The following is a 19,120-nucleotide window of genomic DNA, read 5'->3' as shown; positions in this document are numbered from 1 at the left end:
TTAGGATGATCGGGAAAAACTTTATAGTGAAAAATGTTAGTCCATCCCTGGTGCACTTAAAAACTGATCAAGTAAGCAAATTTCTAAAGTAGAAATAATGAGGGTCATACTCTTTAAACAGTACAACTAAAGGAACAGAAATCAAAAGAACAGTCTATAAGATTTCATTTAGTCTCGAAGCAACAATATAGTATATAATATAATACTATATAATATAGTATATAATACACTGCTCCTTAAAGAAACAGTCTTCCAAATAGAGGGAAAAATGATTCCAGGATTACCAAGAAAAAATATGTACATGGAATTGTCAAGAATTTCATTTTACATATGTTAAGTTTAACTCTAGGTACCCTTGGATACCCTTGCGAGGTGCGCCAGTGGTAAAATACCCACCTGCCAATTCAGGGGGCATAAGAACTGTGGGTTTGATCCCTGGGTTGGGACGATCCCCTGGAGGAGGGCATGGCAACCCACTCCAGTATTCTCACCTGGAGAATCCCATGGACAGAGGAGCCTGAAGGGCTCCAGTCCATGGGGTCGCAAAGAGTTGGACACGACTGAAGCAACTTAGCATACACACACCCTTGACACAGTAGAAGACATTTAAAGCAATGACAGTGAATCAGCTCATGTAAGAAATCACAACACGTAAGTTGGAAGAGTTAATGGAGGAGAAACCAACTCTATCAAGCACTGCTTAGGGGTCAAGTAGATACAACACCAGTATTCATGGACCTAACAGCATGAACTTGGCAACAACAGTTCTGGAGTACAGGCAAACTCCTTCTGCCTATGAATTCCCACCATATCTTCAGATCTCAGCTCAATTACTGGTTCATGGATGTCTTCCCTGGCTCAATGTTATAGCCAGTATAAGCTCTTCAGTGTAACAAATACCTTTTCTTCTTACCTCTTCAGATCAATTCAGTTCAGTTGCTCAGTCGTGTCCGACTCTTTGCCACCCCATGTATCACAGCACACCAGGCTCCCTGTCCATCATCAACTCCTGGAGTTCACCCAAACTCATGTGCATTGAGTCGGTGATGCCATCCAGCCATCTCATCCTCTGTCGTCCCTTTTCCTCCTGCCCCCAATCCCTCCCAGCATCAGTCTTTTTCAATGAGTCAACTCTTCGCATGAGGTGGCTCAAGTATTGGTGTTTTGCTTCAGCATCAGTCCTTCCAAAGAAATCCCAGGGCTGATCTCCTTCAGAATGGACTGGTTGGATCTCCTTGCAGTCCAAGGAACTCTCAAGAGTCTTCTCCAACACCACAGTTCAAAAGCATCAATTCTTCGGCGCTCAGCCTTCTTCACAGTCCAACTCTCACATCCATACATGACCACTGGAAAAACCATAGCCTTGACTAGACGGACCTTTGTTGGCAAAGTAATGTCTCTGCTTTTGAATATGCTGTCTAGGTTGGTCATAACTTTCCTTCCAAGGAGTAAGCGTCTTTTAATTTCATGGCTGCAGTCACCATCTGCAGTGATTTTGGAGCCCCCAAAAATAAAGTCTGACACTGTTTCCACTGTTGCCCCATCTATTCCCCATGAAGTGATGGGACCAGATGCCATAATCTTAGTTTTCTGAATGCTGAGCTTTAAGCCAACTTTTTCACTCTATCATCAAGAGGCTTTTTAGTTCCTCTTCACTTTCTGCCATAAGGGTGGTGTTATCTGCATATCTGAGGTTACTGATATTTCTCCTGGCAATCTTGATTCCAGCTTGTGCTTCTTCCAGCCCAGCGTTTCTTTATGATGTACTCTGCATAGAAGTTAAACAAGTAGGGTGACAATATATAGCCTTGACGTACTCCTTTTCCTTATTTGGAACCAGTCTGTTGTTCCATGTCCAGTTCTAACTTTTGCTTCCTGACCTGCATATAGGTTTCTCAAGAGGCAGGTCAGGTGGTCTGGTATTTCCATCTCTTTCAGAATTTTCCACAGTTTATGGTGATCCACACAGTCCAAGGCTTTGGCATAGTCAATAAAGCAGAAATAGATGTTTTTCTGGAACTCTCTTGCTTTTTCCATGATCCAGCAGATGTTGGCAATTTGATCTCTGGTTCCTCTGACTTTTCTAAAACCAGCTTGAACATCTGGAAGTTCATGGTTCACATATTGCTGAAGCCTGGCTTGGAGAATTTTGAGCATGACTTTACTAGCATATGAGATGAGTGCAATTGTGCAGTAGTTTGAGCATTCTTTGGCATTGCCTTTCTTTGGTACTGGAACGAAAACTGACCTTTTCCTGTCCTGTGGCCACTGCTGAGTTTTCCAAATTTGCTGGCATATGGAGTGCGGCACTTTCACAGCATCATCTTTCAGGATTTGAAATAGCTCCGCTGGAATTCCATCACCTCCACTAGCTTTGTTTATAGTGATGCTTCCTAAGGCCCACTTGACTTCACATTCCAGGATGTCTGGCTCTAGGTGAGTGATCACACCATCGTGATTATCTGGGTCGTGAAGCTCTTTTTTGTACAGTTCTTCTGTGTATTCTTGACACCTCTTCTTAGTATCTTCTGCTTCTGTTAGGTTCATACCATTTCTGTCCTTTATCAAGCCTATCTTTGCATGAAATGTTCCCTTGGTATTTCTAATTTTCTTGAAGAGATCTCTAGTCTTTCCCATTCTGTTGTTTTTCTCTATTTCTTTGCATTGATCATTGAGGAAAGCTTTCTTATCTCTCCTTGCTATTTTTTGGAACTCTGCATTCAGATGCTTATATCTTTCCTTTTCGCTTCTCTTCTTTTCATAGCTATTTGTAAGGCCTCCTCAGACAGCCATTTTACTTTTTTGCATTTCTTTTCCATGGGTATGGTCTTGATCGCTGTCTCCTGTACAATGTCACGAACCTCCATCCATAGTTCATCAGGCACTCTATCTATCAGATCTAGTCCCTTGAATCTATTTGTCACTTTCCACTGTATAATCAGAAGGGATTTGATTTAGGTCATACCTGAATGGTCTAGTGGTTTCCCCTCCTTTCTTCAATTTAAGTCTGAATTTGGCAATAAAGAGTTCATGATCTGAGCCACAGTCAGCTCCTGGTCTTGTTTTTGCTGACTGTATAGAGCTTCTCCATCTTTGGCTGCAAAGAATATAATCAATCTGATTTCAGTGTTGACTAGTGATGACCATGTGTAGAGTCTTCTCTTGTGTTGTTGGAAGAGGGTGTTTGCTATGACCAGTGTGTTCTCTTGGCAGAACTCTATTAGCCTTTGCCCTGCTTCATTCCATATTCCAAGGCCAAATCTGCCTGTTACTCCAGGTGTTTCTTGACTTCCTACTTTTGCATTCCAGTCCCCTATAATGAAAAGGACATCTTTTTTGGGTGTTAGTTCTAAAAGGTCTTGTAGGTCTTCATAGAACCATTCAACTTCAGCTTCTTCAGTGTTACTGGTTGGGGTGTAGGCTGGATTACCATGATATTGAATGGTTTGCCTTGAAAATGAACAGAGATCATTCTGTCGTTTTTGAGATCGCATCCAAGTACTGCATTTTGGACTCTTTTGTTGACCATGATGGCTACTCCATTTCTTCTAAGGGATTCTTGCCCACAGTAGTAGATACAATGGTCATCTGAGTTAAATTCACCCATTTCAGTTCATTTTAGTTCGCTGATTCCTAGAATGTCAACATTCACTCTTGCCATCTCCTGTTTGACCACTTCCAATTTGCCTTGATTCATGGATCTGACATTCCAGGTTCCTATGCAATATTGCTCTTTACAGCATCAGACCTTGCTTCTATCACCAGTCACATCCACAACTGGGTATTGTTTTTGCTTTGGCTCCATCCCTTCATTCTTTCTGCAGTTATTTCTCCACTGATCTCCAGTAGCATGTTGGGTACCTACCAACCTGGGGAGTTCCCCTTTCAGGATCCTATCATTTTGCCTTTTCATACTGTTCATGGGGTTCTCAAGGCAAGAATACTGAAGTGGTCTGCCATTCCCTTCTTCAGTGGACCACAATCTGTGAGACCTCTCCACCATGACCCTCCCATCTCGGGTGGCCCTACACAGCATGGCTTAGTTTCACTGAGTTAGACAAGGCTGTGGTCCGTGTGATCAGATTGGCTCTTACCTCTTATCACACTCGTATTTTATTTTATATCACCTGCTTCCCACTCTGAATGTTCCGTGAGGGCAAAGAATGCACAGTATCTCTGCTTGCTTGCTCTTCACTAGCACGCTGCCTGGCATGAACTAGGTAATCTAAAATATTTCCTGAAAGAGTGAATAAAATTCCACTTCCATACATGTTTTTAAGGAGGACAGAGATATAGAAACATGTGTAAATACTCTCTTTTCAGAAATCTGTGTAAGTGAATAGGAGAAGGGAATAAGGCTTATTAAGGGTAGGCACTACGCTTTATTTGAATGGGAGGCCATGGAGCAGGTTAGAGGGAGAACCTATGTTTTCTCCTGTGAAGAAAGAACCCAGTTATAAAAAGCATCTGAGAAAGAACAGATATATGTATTATGTACAACTGAATCACTCTGCTGTACATCTGAGAATAACACAACTTTGTAAAGCACCTATACTCCAATATAAAATAACAAGTAAAAAAGAAAGAACCCAGTTAAAAATAAACTGGTAGAGAAGAGGGGAGGAACAGCTGTCTTTAGATGAAAAGTGGAGTTGCTCTGTTGTGTCTGACTCTTTGCAACCCCACAGACTGTAGCCCACCAGGCTCCTCTGTCCATGGGATTCTCCAGGCAAGAACACTGGAGTGGGCTGCCATTTCCTTCTCCAGGGGATCTTCCCAAGCCAGGGATCAAACCTGGGTCTCCTGCATTGCAGACAGGCGCTTTACCATCTGAGCCACCAGGGAAGCCTCTAAAAAAAGCCACTCTGACCCCAACGTGACATGAACACACAACCTTCTGATTGTTTTTAGATGGTAGGATGACAAACCATTTAGAAAAATTACTAAGCAAAAATTAAAAACAAGACTAACTAGGGTTAGTGAGGTCACGGTGAGACAAGAGACACATAATATACTGCTGGTGGAACTATAAATTAACTAAAACCTTTTCTGAAAAGTAATTTATGATACTACCCTTATGGCAGAAAGTGAAGAGGAACTAATAAGCTTTTGAACTGTGGTGTTGGAGAAGACTCTTGAGAGTCCCTTGGACTGCAAGATCCAACCAGTCCATTCTAAAGGAGATCAGTCCTGGGTGTTCTTTGGAAGGAGTGATGCTGAAGCTGAAACTCCAGTACTTTGGCCACCTCATGCGAAGAGTTGACTCATTGGAAAAGACTCTGATGCTGGGAGGGATTGGGGGCAGAAGGAGAAGGGGACAACAGAGGATGAGATGGCTGGATGGCATTACCAACTCGATGCACATGAGTTTGAGTAGACTCTGGGAGTTGGTGATGGACAGGGAGGCCTGGCGTGCTGCAATTCATGGGGTTGCAATGAGTCGGACACGACTGAGTGAATGAACTGAACTGAATTTATGATACCATAATCTTTGAACACATTTAGCTGTTTGGATCAGGGCAAACAAACTTTACTGAAGTCCATAAATTGCAGAAGGATTTGAAGGAGGGGTCGGATTTTGACAGTTACATGGGGAGGATATGGGAAAAGAGAATCACCCAAAATGCGTGCTGTAGATAAGAATTAACCTGAGAAAAGCCTTGAGGCAAGTTAAGTTCAATGTATGGTAAAGGACAGAGAGCAGTCCAGCCTACCTGGAGTTCAGGTAAAACAGATGAAGGTAGAGGAAGATAAGCCTAGACAAGTAGGCTATGATCACCATGAGGAGGCTCTGGAGCTTGTGCCGCACGTGACAAGCAACTGGAAGCCACTGTGGCATTCTCAGCAGTAGGTGGCATATTTAGACTTTTTGCATGTAAGAGTCTAGAAAACTTGTTTTCTGTAATAAAACCATCAAGGTTTTGTGCTTTCATTTGTTCCAATTTAAAACAAGTTAAAAAGCAAAAGATTCACAAATATGAAAAAAGGATTTAATAAATTGATCACTGCAGCAAAACTTAAATTCTTATTCAGCATGTTATGACAGAAGTCCCTTTCAATGACATGACTAAACTCCGTCTGGTTATTATACCTAAGACTGTAATTTAGGTTAGCTACAGTTTTTCACTGACTTTGAAAGTCAAAATGTATTTGGATTCTATCACCTCCAAGTTCAGCCTTCTGCCTTGTGATGCTAGGATTCGGGCTCTGAAAACCACATTTATCCTTTGCCAGGAGGAAGGGCTGGAGGAGATTTCAGAGTTGAAGGAAAGAGACACCTTGCGTCTTCCTATCTTTGTCACTTGACTTTCTTGTTTGCTGTTCTGTGATCATCATTCCAGTCTCGCTTTTTAATCTCAGCATCTAGTACCTTCTTCAAGAAGTTAACAGAAACGAGTCTGCAGTTTTTAAGCTCTGCAGAACTGGCCTCACTGTGTGTGCCCAAGACAAAGCAGCACCAGTCCATCAGTGCTTTATCCCCAGGGATCTGGTTCTCTCAAACAGCAGTCTTCTTCCTCAGAGGTCAGCTTCATAGGGCCTATCCTTCACCTTTTCCCTTTGTAACCCCCAATCCTAGGAGTGGTGGCCGTTTCTGCAATTAACTCTGGTACCTGAGAGCTGCCTTATGGTTCTCTGTTGAAATAACTGGTTTGATCTTCCAGTTAGATCCCAACGAACCCAACTGTGGTACAGAAAATGTAATAAACAGAATAAGCAGTGCTCATAATTCAAAAATCTTAACTCAGATCATGAAGATAGAAACTTTCACTTGCATAGTTAAACACTGTACAGAAATGAGAAATAAAAAAATATAAAAAATCTGGTATTTGGAGATAACCTGTACTTTGTTGTTGGATTATCTTTACCTTCATCGCACATATATACCCAAATACACAGAAGAGAAACATGCTATGCTTTTTAAATGCTGTGTTTTCACTGACTTCTAAAACTCAGTAGCTAATGCTAGAGCCTACTGTTTAAAAATGTGATTATAGTTTATTGTACTGAAGACGTTAAGCTAGGATACTGAGTTCTTTTCCTAACTTGGCGAATCCGAAGATGCACAGCACTGGTCAGCTGGGTCATGTGCTAAAAACAGTGACTCCTCTGTTGTCAATTTCAGGGCCAGAAAGAAAACAGTGTCTGTTTTTAACATGGAAAAAAGTATGTGTCAGTTTAGGTAGCTAGGATAGTGAGACTAGTTTATAAACACAGATTTCTTGGCAAGGAATTACTTATTATAAAGTACATTACTAGCTTGGATACTGGGTTTTATATGAGATGCTTAAGTGTTACTTCTATTGTTGAGATAGTAATTTTTTAAAAAGCACTCTGATTCTTGGGTAAAACAAATGCAAAGATAAACTTGTCAGTATACTGATGTAGTGGTGATCTTAATGTGAATTTTCCAGGCCTAGGAGTTATATGACTCTTGATTAACAGGATGACATAATTAGATTCGGCATCATGTATTTCATGCATTTTTACATTCAAAGTAAATGTAAAATGTAATATCCTCAGGAAAGAGTATGAAATGATGCATTTTTGAAGGTAAAAGGCATCTAAAGATAAGGAAATCAATAAATAGTTCAGGTGAGAGATAAGTATCTTAACGTACAGTGGTAAGCACTATGTGTATAGTGCTTACATATAATGTATAGTGGGGCTCAGTGGTAAGGAACCCTCCTGACAAGCAGGAGATGTGGATTCGATCCCTGGGTAGGGAAGATACCCTAGAGAAGAAATGGCGACCTACTCCAGTATTCTTGCCTGAGAATCCCATGGACAGATTCTAGTGGGCTCAAAGGGCTCCATGAGGTCACAAACAGTTGGACACAACTTAACAACTGAACAACAAAACAAGCAAGCACTATATATTTCACAATGTACACAGCAGAGTATATAGTGGTCCAATGCCGTAAAAATTGCACGCTGCACAAAACCAGGAGGTTGGCCAAGCCATCTGTACTGCTGCATATGCCCACTTGTCTGTTGGAATAGTGTGGAGATGGGTGTCTTTTTCTATTTCACACAAAGACATCTACAGATTTCCCTGGGGGAGGGGAAGGGTAGAGGAAGAAGAGTATATTCAAATTACAACCAGAAAATAGTCAAATTGCAAAATGATATGACTGGATGCAAAGGGGAGGGAAAAGCTGAGGATGCCTTCTAGTTTTTAACTTATGTGCTTTCAGCAAGTTATTAAAAATAAGTTGGACAATGTGTTTGAAGTGCTTATGGTTAATCCAGGAAGACTATCAGTAGGTGAACTCACTGTGACTCATTAAGACACTGGGTGTCTTTAAAAATCTAGAGAGGATCTAGTTTATTTACTTTTACTTATTTATTTAAGCTTCTCTCTCTTTTGGGGAGGGGGGGGCGGGGGGCGGCATGCTGTACGGCTTGTGTGATCTTAGCTCCCCAACCAGGGATCAAACCCTGGCCCCCAGCAGTGAAAAGTCCTAGTCACTGGACCCCCAGGTAACTCCCCAAGGATCATCTAGTTTAATTTTTGTTTTACAGATGAGAAAGCTGAGGCCCAGAGTGAAGGTATCTCAGAATTCAGTGTGCTCCAAGCCTCAGCTGTTTCAGGTTTTATTAGACATGCGGCTCTCAACTGCACAGTGTGTCCTACTTACCAGGAAGACTTGTTAAAACAAAGATGGCTGAGCTCTTCCTGGAGTTTCGGTTAAGGGTATCTGAGGTAAGGCCTAAGAATCTGTATTTCTAACAATACTGACGCTCCCTGTCTGGGGCTCACATTTTTCACATGTTAAAGAACCAGTACATTAAAGTCTGGGAGCTTCTGAAAGGGATGAGGCTAAAGAGTAAAGGTCAAACTCCATGGGATGATACAGCTTTCTAGGTCCTGACCATACCTTCTCTCCTACAAATCCTTAGACCTGAGGCATACCAAACAATTCACACCCAGTGGAAAAACTAATAGTACAGGCTTTGCAGTCAAATGTGCTCCAGTCCCAGCCATGACACTTATTGGCCTCCACACATGGTGCTGGGCTGGTGATTCAATAAGGTTTGAATAATTTACTGGGTCTAAAAACCCAAGTACTATGCCTGTTTATTATACCATTCCTATTCTTATATATATATGGAATAGTCTCAATTTCAATCTCTAATACAAACATGTATACTCACTTCCTACTGACTTCTTATTCTTCAATAGTGAAGCTCACTAATCCCTCTTTTACTGTATGTCTTCAGGCTATGTTGATCGCCTCATTTTGTGTCTCTACATAAACTTGTACATTTTGCTCATTCCTCTTTTAAAAAATTACCTGAGTTATAATTTATATACAACAAAATGTACCCATGTTTTAAACATAAATTTTGTCAAAGTTTTATACTCATGTTAACAGCCACCATAATCAAGATTTAAAATACATCAATCTCTCCAAAGGACTGTTACATCTGCTCCTCTCAGACAATCTCCCCGGCCCCACCACAGGCAACAACTCCTCAGAACAATTTTCTAGAATTCCATGTAAATGGAGGCGTAGTTTATACTTTGTGTCTGGCATATTTCGCTCAGCACAACTTTTTGTAAGCTGTTTAATCAGGATTTAATTAATTTACATATAATCAAGTGAATCAATCTGTCTAAAGTACGTGATTTGATGAGTTTTGATTGCCGTAAACCCAAGAAACAACCACTACAATCATGATACAAAACATTTCTGTCACCTCCAAAATATTCCAGTACCACCTTGCCATCCATCCCTTCACACAGTATATATTCTCTTGTATCTGGCTTCTTCAACTTAGCATGACTTTGAGGTGTGTCTCTGTTGCTGTGTCTTGTGTTGTTGTTTAGCTGTTAAGTCATGTCTGACTCTGCGAACCCATGAACTGTAACCCACCAGGCTCCTCTGTCCATGGAATTTTCCAGGTAAGAATACTGGAGTGGGTTGCCATTTCCTTCTCCAGGTGACCTTCCGGACCCAAGGATTTAACCTGCGTCTCCTACATTGGCAGGTGGATTCTTCACCACTGAGCCATCAGGGAAGACCACCTTTGCATTGTCGAATATTATTCTATCATATGGAAATACCGCATTTTATTTACTCATTCACCTATTGATGGTTATTTGAGCTGTTCCAGTTTGGGGCTACCAGGAATCCAGTTGGCACAAACACTGGCAAGTTTTTTCTTTTGTGAACAGATGTTTTCATTTCTCTTGTATAGGTAACTAGGAGACAAACAGCTGAGTTGTAAGATATGTACAGTTGACTCTTGAACAACATAGGTTTGAACTCCATGAGTCCACTTCTATGCAGATTTTTTCCCCTGACAAATATTACAGTGCTGTAAGATCTGCTGTTGCTGAATCCACAGATGGGGAACCATGATCTGGAAAGCTATTTTGCCATTAAACATCTGAGAATTCTGGTATAAATGGCAGGTACTGGAACCACACCCAAGGGTGTTTAATTTTTGAAGAAATTGTCAAGCTGTTTTCCCAAGTGGCTGTACCACTTTAAAATCCTATTAGCAATGTATGAATATTCCAGTTACTCTACATCCTCATTACTATTTGGGAGGGCCAAAATATTTCCATTACACTCACCTGAATAATCAGTGTGTACAGTGTCACACTCTGGTATCAATCTGTATTTCCTAGGTGAGTATGTACAGTGTTGCACTCTGGTATCAATTTGTATTTCCTAGGTGAGTGTGTACAGTGTCCTACTCTGGTATCAATCTGTATTTCCTTGGTGAGTGTGTTGGGCATCTCTGCATGTGATTATTGGCCATTTCTTTGTGTCCTTTTAAATATTTAGCTCATATTGAAAATTTGGGGGTTTTATCTTACTGAGTTGCATAGTTCCTTTCTCAGATACATTGATATTACAAGTTATTTTGTCTCAGTGTATGGCCTGCCTTCTCATTTCCTTAATCTTTCAAATAGCAAAATATTTAATTTTAGTGAAGTCCAATTTATCATTCTTTTTATTAGTTTTCGGCCCAAGTTTTCTGCATTGTATCTAAAAAAACATTTGCCTTTCCCTCCCAAAGACTGTAAAACCTTTCGCAGTTTGCTTATAAAAGTTTTATATTATAAGATTTACGTTTTAGTCTAAGATGTATTCAAATTAATTTTTGTGTATGGTGTAACGTAAGGAAGACTAGGGTTCATTTTTTCTATATAGATATCCACTTCTGGCAGCATTTGTTGATAAGACTATTCTTTCCCCCTACTGAACTGCCTTGGTACCTTTTTGAAAAACTAACTGAATATGTAACCACAGGTCTATTTTAAATTCCACCCTACTGGAATTTTAATTTGCATCTACAGATCCACTGAGAGCTGACATGTGAATATAACTGACTACTGTTAATAGATTTTCTTCCAATCTATTACCATGGTCTATCTCCCATTTATTTAGGTATGCTTTAATTTCTCTCAGCAAAATTTTATAATTTTTCAGTATACAGTCCTTTAATAGATTTTATAAAATTTATCTTTAAACATTTCAAGCATTTTTAAAAATTTCTATTTCAGTTTCATTTCTGGAAGACAGAAAATACAACTGAATTTCTAAGTACTGACCTTGTAACTAAACTTAGATTATTTCCAGTGGTTTTTTTAGATTCTTATTCTTCACATGTATGATCACATAATCTATGAATTACAAAAAGCTTTACTTTTTCCCCCAATGCCTGAGAAATAGTGAACACAAGTTGTGAGAGCAGACAATTCTGTCTAGTTACCCATCTTAGTGGGGGAAGAACTCAATCACTCATATCACACACGATGTTAAATGAGCTCTACGTAATACCCTTTATCAGGTGGAGGATGGGCTTCCCTGGGGGCTCAGACAGTACAATCTGCTGCAATGCAAGAGACAGGTCAGGAAGATCCATCCCCTAGAGGAGGGAATGGCTGGCCACTCCAGTCGTCTTGCCTGGAGAATCCCATGGACAGAGCAGCCTGGCCGGCTGCAGTCCATGGGGCTGCAAAGAGTCGGACACAACTGACTAACACTTTCACTTTTGTCAGGTCAAGGAAGTTTCCTTCTCTGCCTACTTTGCTGAAATTTTACCATGGATGGGCAATGAACTTTATCAAATGCATTTATGCACCCACAGACACTGATTTTTTTTCTTTGGTAATATTGTGAGTTACACTGATTACTTTTTGTAATGTTAAACCAATCTTGTCTTTCTGAGAGAAACCCTGGTCATGGTATATTACTGAATCCTATTTTTCAATATTACATTAAGGATTATTACATCTATATTCATAAGGGATATTCATCTGTAGTTTTCTTTTTCTCTGTAATGTCATTTGATTTGGATAATGCTTACCTCAAGGTTTTAAATTATGAATTCAACTTTGTTAATATCGAGCTACCAAATTTTTTCTATTTTCCTTTGAACCTATTTTGACAATTTGTATTTCTATAAGAAATGTGTCCATATCTAAGTAGTTGAATTTTTGGCACAAATTTGTTCCTGTTCTCTTTCTAGCTCATCATTATAGTTGAGAGGCATCAGAGGACCAATGCAGTAAAATACCATATTTACTTCTGAAAATATTATCAGTTTAAAAAATACATTGTCTTGTCCACCTCACCCATATTCTGCTTCCCAGGAGAAAAAAATGGAGTAGTAAGTGATGCTAGTGGACAACAGAGTCTGACATGGCAGTTCAATCAATTTGCTAATGTGAATACTCAATATAAATCATGCTGCTGCTGCTAAATTGCTTCAGTCGTGTCCGACTCTGTGACCCCATAGACGGCAGCCCACCAGGCTCCCCCGTCCCTGGGATTCTCTAGGCAAGAACACTGGAGTGGGTTGCCATTACCTTCTCCAATGCATGAAAGTGGAAGTGAAGTTGCTCAGCCATCTCCGACTCTTAGTGGCCCCATGTACTGCAGCCCACCAGGGCCCTCTGTCTACGGGATTTTCCAGGCAAGAGTACTGGAGTAGGTTGCCATTTCCTTCTCCTATACAAACCATGATATATTAATAATATGAAGGCAAAAATTCACATAGACTCTGATAGTCAATGTTCAGCTGTGTAGAGTATGTCTGCTCTGCACTGCAACTTAGTTTAGAAGAAGATGGGGTCTCCATGTCTTCTAGTTCATCCCTGGCCTTCCAGTCAAGTTTTCAATGGGCAAAAATTCTACAGTTCATTTTTAAAAATTGAAGGAAACTGTAGTGCCTAAAAATTCTTAGTTACTATTTATCACTTAACCAAAATGCCAAGTTTATGATAAAACTGCCATTTTTTCCAAAATGCCCATATTTTTCAAAATTATTAATAAAGGCGAACAACACCAACTATGCGATGGTCTGTATGGCTCCATGTTGATTCATTAAAGGGAATAAGAAACACAGACATGCTTTACTTTGTTATATTTTTTCAAATACACACTCATTCTTGCCCCCAAGCATAAGGTTCTCAGAATAATTAGTAATTTCTCACATATAAATTTATTAAATAATGCTCCAAATTAACCCATTATGCAAAAAAATTTTAATATCCTAGTTCAGCAATATTTTCATGTGAATTAAACAGCAACATTGATTTGAAGTCAGCTATAAAACCAAACCCTTAACACTCACCTCAAAAAATGTAGTATTACTTTACACACAAAAATCAAACGTCATGAAGTTTAAAGCTCTACCATTAAAGCCTTGTAACTTTTAAAAAGGTCCTCCCAAAACATATGTTCCCAAAACTCCTGCTAAAGAAGTCTAAGAGTAGACTAGACAAGGTCCTCTCAACCCTGCCCACTCAGCACAGTCACCTTTCCAGATGGTTTTAAAATGAGGTATTCAGGCTCTGTGTAACACCAAACTACCAAACTAGCATCTTTGGGAACAATGGACCAGATATCTACATTTATAAAAGCTCCTCTAATAATTAAAATGCATAGCCAGCCAGACTGAGAACTACGAAATAGGTAACATTTTAGGTTTTAAGAAAAATACCTTGATCTGCTGTCTTCGTAGCATAGCAAGTTCCCGCATGTCTCGGAACGGCTGCAGTAAATACTGATAGAGTTCAGTTGTGGCTTCTGCAAGGCTGCTGTAGGCTTCGTCCTCCATCTGATACAAGTCCAGAAGCTCTACCATGCTCTCCGTATTCTTGTGCTTATCCAAGAGCTGTGGAACAAGAAAATTTCACTGCAAAGAAATCCAACTGGAATAGCCTGTAAACATTTGCAAACTGGCTATCATCTCAGGACTTTAGGACTCTGAAATGTGGAATTAAGAGAGAATGAGAAGCACTGATTGCTTGCATCACTCATCTCCATGACTCATGTGTTTTACTACAAGACCACTGCCTGACACATCCTTTTCTAACTACGTCTCTAGGTTATTCCAGTTCTCTGCATATTCTGGTATTCTGGAATTCCATACTATCTGCCTACTCTTAACTCTAAAAAAAATTTTTCCAGTATCTAGTAGCTTTCTCCATATTTATATAAATTTTTTTTCCATCATTTATCTAAGGCCTCCTCAGACAACCATTTTGCCTTGCTGCATTTCTTTTTCTTGGGGATGGCCTTGGTCACCATGCAAAGAAATAGAGGAAAACAGTAGAAGGGGAAAGACTACAGGTCTCTTCAAGAAAATACCTACAAAACAATACCGATAAAGTGAGGAGACTGACACTCTCCATTCAACTTCACCAGTTACTAAACCTAGAGCCTATTATACAGAGTGAAGTAAGTCAGAATGAGAAATATAAATATGGTATACTGACACATGTATATGGAATCTAGAAAAACGGTACTGATGAATTTATTTTTAGGGCAGCAATGGAGAAACAAAGGTGGAGAACAGACCGAAGGACATGGGGGCAGGGAAGGAGGGTGAGGATGAGATGTATGGGGAGTAACATGGACATTTACATTACCATATGTAAAACAGACAGCCAATGGGAATTTGTTGTATGACTAGGGAACTCATCAGGGGCTCTGTGACGATCTAGAAGGGTGGGGTGGGGAGGGAAGTTCAGGAGGGAGAGGACATGGGTGTACCTATGGCTGATTCTTGTTGATGTCTGACAGGAAACCACAAAATTCTGTAAAGCAATTATCCTTCAATTAAAAAAAGTGCCCCCCCACCAAATAAAAGATACAGTAATCAAGACAGTATAATACTGGTAAAAGAACAGATCAGTGGAAGAATGTAAAAGCAAACCCACACACAAATAGTCAAGCAGTCTTTTGACAAGAGAGCAAAGACAATTCAATGAAGAGATCAGTCTTTTCAACAAATGGTATCGAAACAAATGGATATCCATGTATGAAAGAAAGAAAAAGAAATCTACAGACCTTAAACTTTTCACAAAAATTCATTTAAAATGGACCACAGAAATGCAAGATACAAAGTTATAAAACTCTTAGAAAATAACACAGGACAAAATCTAGGTAACCTTAGGTTTGATGACTTATTAGATATAAAAACACATTACTTTTCTGTAAATCTGAAGGTGATAAAACAAAGTCTACTACTACTAAGTCGCTTCAGTCGTGTCCGACTCTGTGCGACCTCATGGACTGCAGCCCACCAGGCTTCCCTGTCCCTTGGATTCTCCAGGCAAGAACACTGGAGTGGGTTGCCATTTCCTATTCCAATGCATGAAAGTGGAAAGTGAAAGTGAAGTCGCTTAGTCGTGTCCAACTCTTCGTGACCCCATGGACTGCAGCCTACCAGGCTCCTCCATCCATGGGATTTTCCAGACAACAGTACTGGAGTGGGGTGCCATTGCCTTCTCCAAACAAAGTCTATTAACTTTTAAATGATGATAACAAACCTATTTAAAGACATAGTTTTATATTTCACTGTATGCATGCTTTTATTTTTTAAATAAACAAAAAATCATTAAAAATAAATCCATAATATCCAATTAACACTGATTTTCACCCCTATTAAGTCCTAGTGTTTTAAAGTGATTGGACCAATCAATGTCTTTCTGCTTTGTTAACAAGTAGTTTTGGTAGGCTGGTTTTGTTTGCTGTGTTTTTAATAGAGGCCTACTAAAACAAAAAGAATTAATTCAAACATCAGTGATTTTAACAACTGATAACACACAAACGATTAACAGATGAAGACAGAAGGTCAGACCAAGTGCCGATCTTGCTTTATGCTGAAAGCAAAGAGATGCCGTCAAAGGTTTGTTCATTTGCTTTGTTTTTCCTTCAAAAATCTCTCTGGTTCCAGGGAAGCATCAAGGAATACTTTCCCAAGTGAAGGAATCTTGACCTGTTATTCTGAAGGGTAAAAAGGGATTAACTAGGCAAAGTGGGCTTTCCTGGTGGCTCAGCTGGTAAAGAATCCGCCTCCAATGCAGGAGACCTGGGTTTGATTCCTAGGTTGGGAAGATCCCTTGGAGAAGGGAACAGATACCCATTCCAGTATTCCGGCCTGGAGAAGTCCATAGACTGTACAGTCCACGGGGTCTGAGAGTCTCACTTTCACTTTCTTTCAGGCAAAGTGTAAAGGGAACACTTGGTCAGAAAAACATAGTGACTTGTCCCTGGATAAAATAAGGTTTATAAATTGGAGTAGACAGAGAAAGGCAGCATATGAAAGACAATTCTGGAGACACTAGCATACATGATGGACTGGAGTTATACTACAGTGGTGAGAACGGACTGGAAGGGGCAACAGAGTGGACACAGACAGGTTAGTTCATAGCCTCTAGGTTGGTCTGTGAAAGCTGCTGGTAAGCTTAGACTGGAGGAAGAGAAAAGCACGGATTCATGAAATGCTTTGGAGGTAAAGGCAACTGGACTTATTAAAAGACTGGATTTCCCCTTGACTCTAAGATCTTTGGTCTTCACTGATACAAAGAACACAGGAATAGAAACAGGTTTTTAGAACAAAGTTTACAAATTCAGAGACAGTGTCCAAACTGTTTCTTAGATATCATGAAAAGAGGTCATAAAGGGAAGGCACAATGTCCCCAAGCTAGACCTTTACCTTTAGTTGGTCTACAATCTAACTAGGGAAGCAAACCGAGAGACAGAAGTAAAACACTGATTGTAAAAGACAGTAAAAGGTTAGAGAAAAGATGGTTCAGAGTGGGCTAAAGCAGCTGAAACAGATGTCCGAAAACTAGGATCTGAAGTGGATCTTGAAAGATGGGAAGTGAAGACAGGTGAAGAACAACACCTACGCAGGTGAAGAACCACCACCCAGTCTTAAGAAATTACATGAATTGAAGTGTCACAGATTTGAAATTTGGATGGGAGGAAGAGGGTGGCAGAGTGTCATCGTGCTCCTTGAGGTAGGGCATATGCACTAGTAACAGGACACCACACTGAGTCAGTAAATGCAGCATTTCTAATAAGCAGGGAAACCATCTATGGAATAGATAAAAAAAGAATGATACATTTGATCAATGGGATCTGTTTAATGTTTAGTTTACATAGTTCAACTTATCTAAAAACCATATCAAAGTGATGGTCATTTAGTACCTGGTTACTTGAAGCATGGTCTGGGACCAGCATCATCTGAGAACTGGTTAGAAATAAAGAACCTCAGGGCCCACTCCAGACCCACAGAATCAGAATGAGCGATGAGAATGCACAGCAAAGTTTGAGAAGCACTGCTTCAGTAAACACCTTTTATGCCCACATTCATGCCCACCAAGCACTCGCTCAGTCGTGTCTCTGCGACCCCATGGACTGTAGCCCACCAGGCTCCTCTGTCTGTGGGGATTTTCCAGGCAAGAATACTGCAGTGGGTTGCCATGCCCTCCTCCAGGGGATCTTCCCAACCCAACAATGGAAACCAGGTCTCCGGCATTGCAGGCAGATTCTTTGCTGTCTGAGCCACCAGGGAAGCCCCCACGTTAACTATAATGTGAGACAAAAGTCTCAGTAAAGTACACAAATTATGTAGCGCATCTTCAAATTGAAACTTGTTAGAATTACGATATTAACATTTTTTCTTGTACCTAAAATCATTTTTCCCTCACTCTTTCTCTATTTAACTATTATTTTATTTTAGCTCAATTAGCACTATTCAGACCAAAATTAAGGCAAAATTCCCATTTCTCATGGTTCAGTTCCATATTAAAGCATTTTTAGCTATTCTAAAAAAAAAGTTACTACTGAAGCCAACCATAGAATGATCTTCACCTTTAGAAGACAGGTCCAAAGAGACAGAGTCAGTCTGGCATTATCTCCAGCACTGGCCAGATCTTATCTCCAACACATGGGCCATTCAATGAAACTGAATGTTTAAAACCAATCCCCCCACTTCCCACAAATACATTACGTAAGAATAAACAAAAAATATTGAACAAATAAAAAATAAAAGTGATGGCCATTAAAATAATCTAATTGTTTTCATTCTGATATGTTTGCTTGTTTTTTAAAAAATTATAATTTGGCCTTTTACTACTGCAAAGAAATGATGAAATTATAATGAAGATATTCCAGTTCTTCTGACAGAATTCTATTAATTTACAAAATGGCAATTTACAATCCAATTTAGAATAACCTGAAAAATCACAATAGAAATAGAATTCAATAAGCTGTTATAATTTATATGCAGAAACCAACAGCCCTTTCATATTAAATACAAAACAATCAGCAAGGATTCCATCTGTAATAAAACAGAAAAATACCTAGGAATAAACTTAAATCTATTAAGAGCCATGTAAATAAAATGTTATGGTACCAAAAGACTATGTAAATAAATGGAAGACTGAATCTATGAATTTCATATGGTAACAAAACACCTCGATACTTCTATGGCACAGGAAAAGCCCCATTTTAAAGTTCAAGTGGAAAAATAAAGAGGACAAAATAGCACACAAAAAAATTTTTTTTTCTTATAAAGAGTAAATGTGGAGAAAGGTAATGGCCTACCCAGGTATTATAAATATATGATATAAGTATTGAGTACAATGAAGTAATAAAGAGTTCAGATATATGAAAGTTTACTGCATGATAAGCAAGAATCATTCAAGAAATATTTGTGACAAACTGTCATTTCCCCAGAAAAAAAGAAGAGTTGGACCCCATCTTATTTCTGAGTGAAGTAGCTCAGTCATGCCCGACTCTTTGCAATCCCATGGACTGTAGTCTGCCAGGCTCCTCCAACCATGGGATTCTCCAGGCAA

General features: G+C 39.6%; 1 protein-coding gene and 1 non-coding gene across 2 annotated transcripts in view; both read right to left on the bottom strand.

The window, feature by feature from the left end:
• JMY (junction mediating and regulatory protein, p53 cofactor) overlaps positions 1 to 19,120 on the bottom strand; it is a 72,189-nt gene that overhangs the window by 30,668 nt on the left and 22,401 nt on the right. Inside the window, 1 exon segment of the mRNA XM_070377263.1 lies at positions 13,966 to 14,139. Within this exon segment, the coding sequence (XP_070233364.1) occupies positions 13,966 to 14,139 (174 nt within the window).
• Positions 4,774 to 4,845, bottom strand: TRNAC-GCA (transfer RNA cysteine (anticodon GCA)). Its single transcript has one exon. It is a non-coding gene; the product is annotated as a tRNA-Cys (tRNA).

Source organism: Bos mutus, chromosome 10, assembly GCF_027580195.1.
Source record: "Bos mutus isolate GX-2022 chromosome 10, NWIPB_WYAK_1.1, whole genome shotgun sequence".
NCBI lineage: Eukaryota > Metazoa > Chordata > Mammalia > Artiodactyla > Bovidae > Bos > Bos mutus.
The sequence above is the reverse complement of the archived record's forward strand: the minus strand, read 5'-3'. Positions and strand labels throughout refer to the sequence as shown.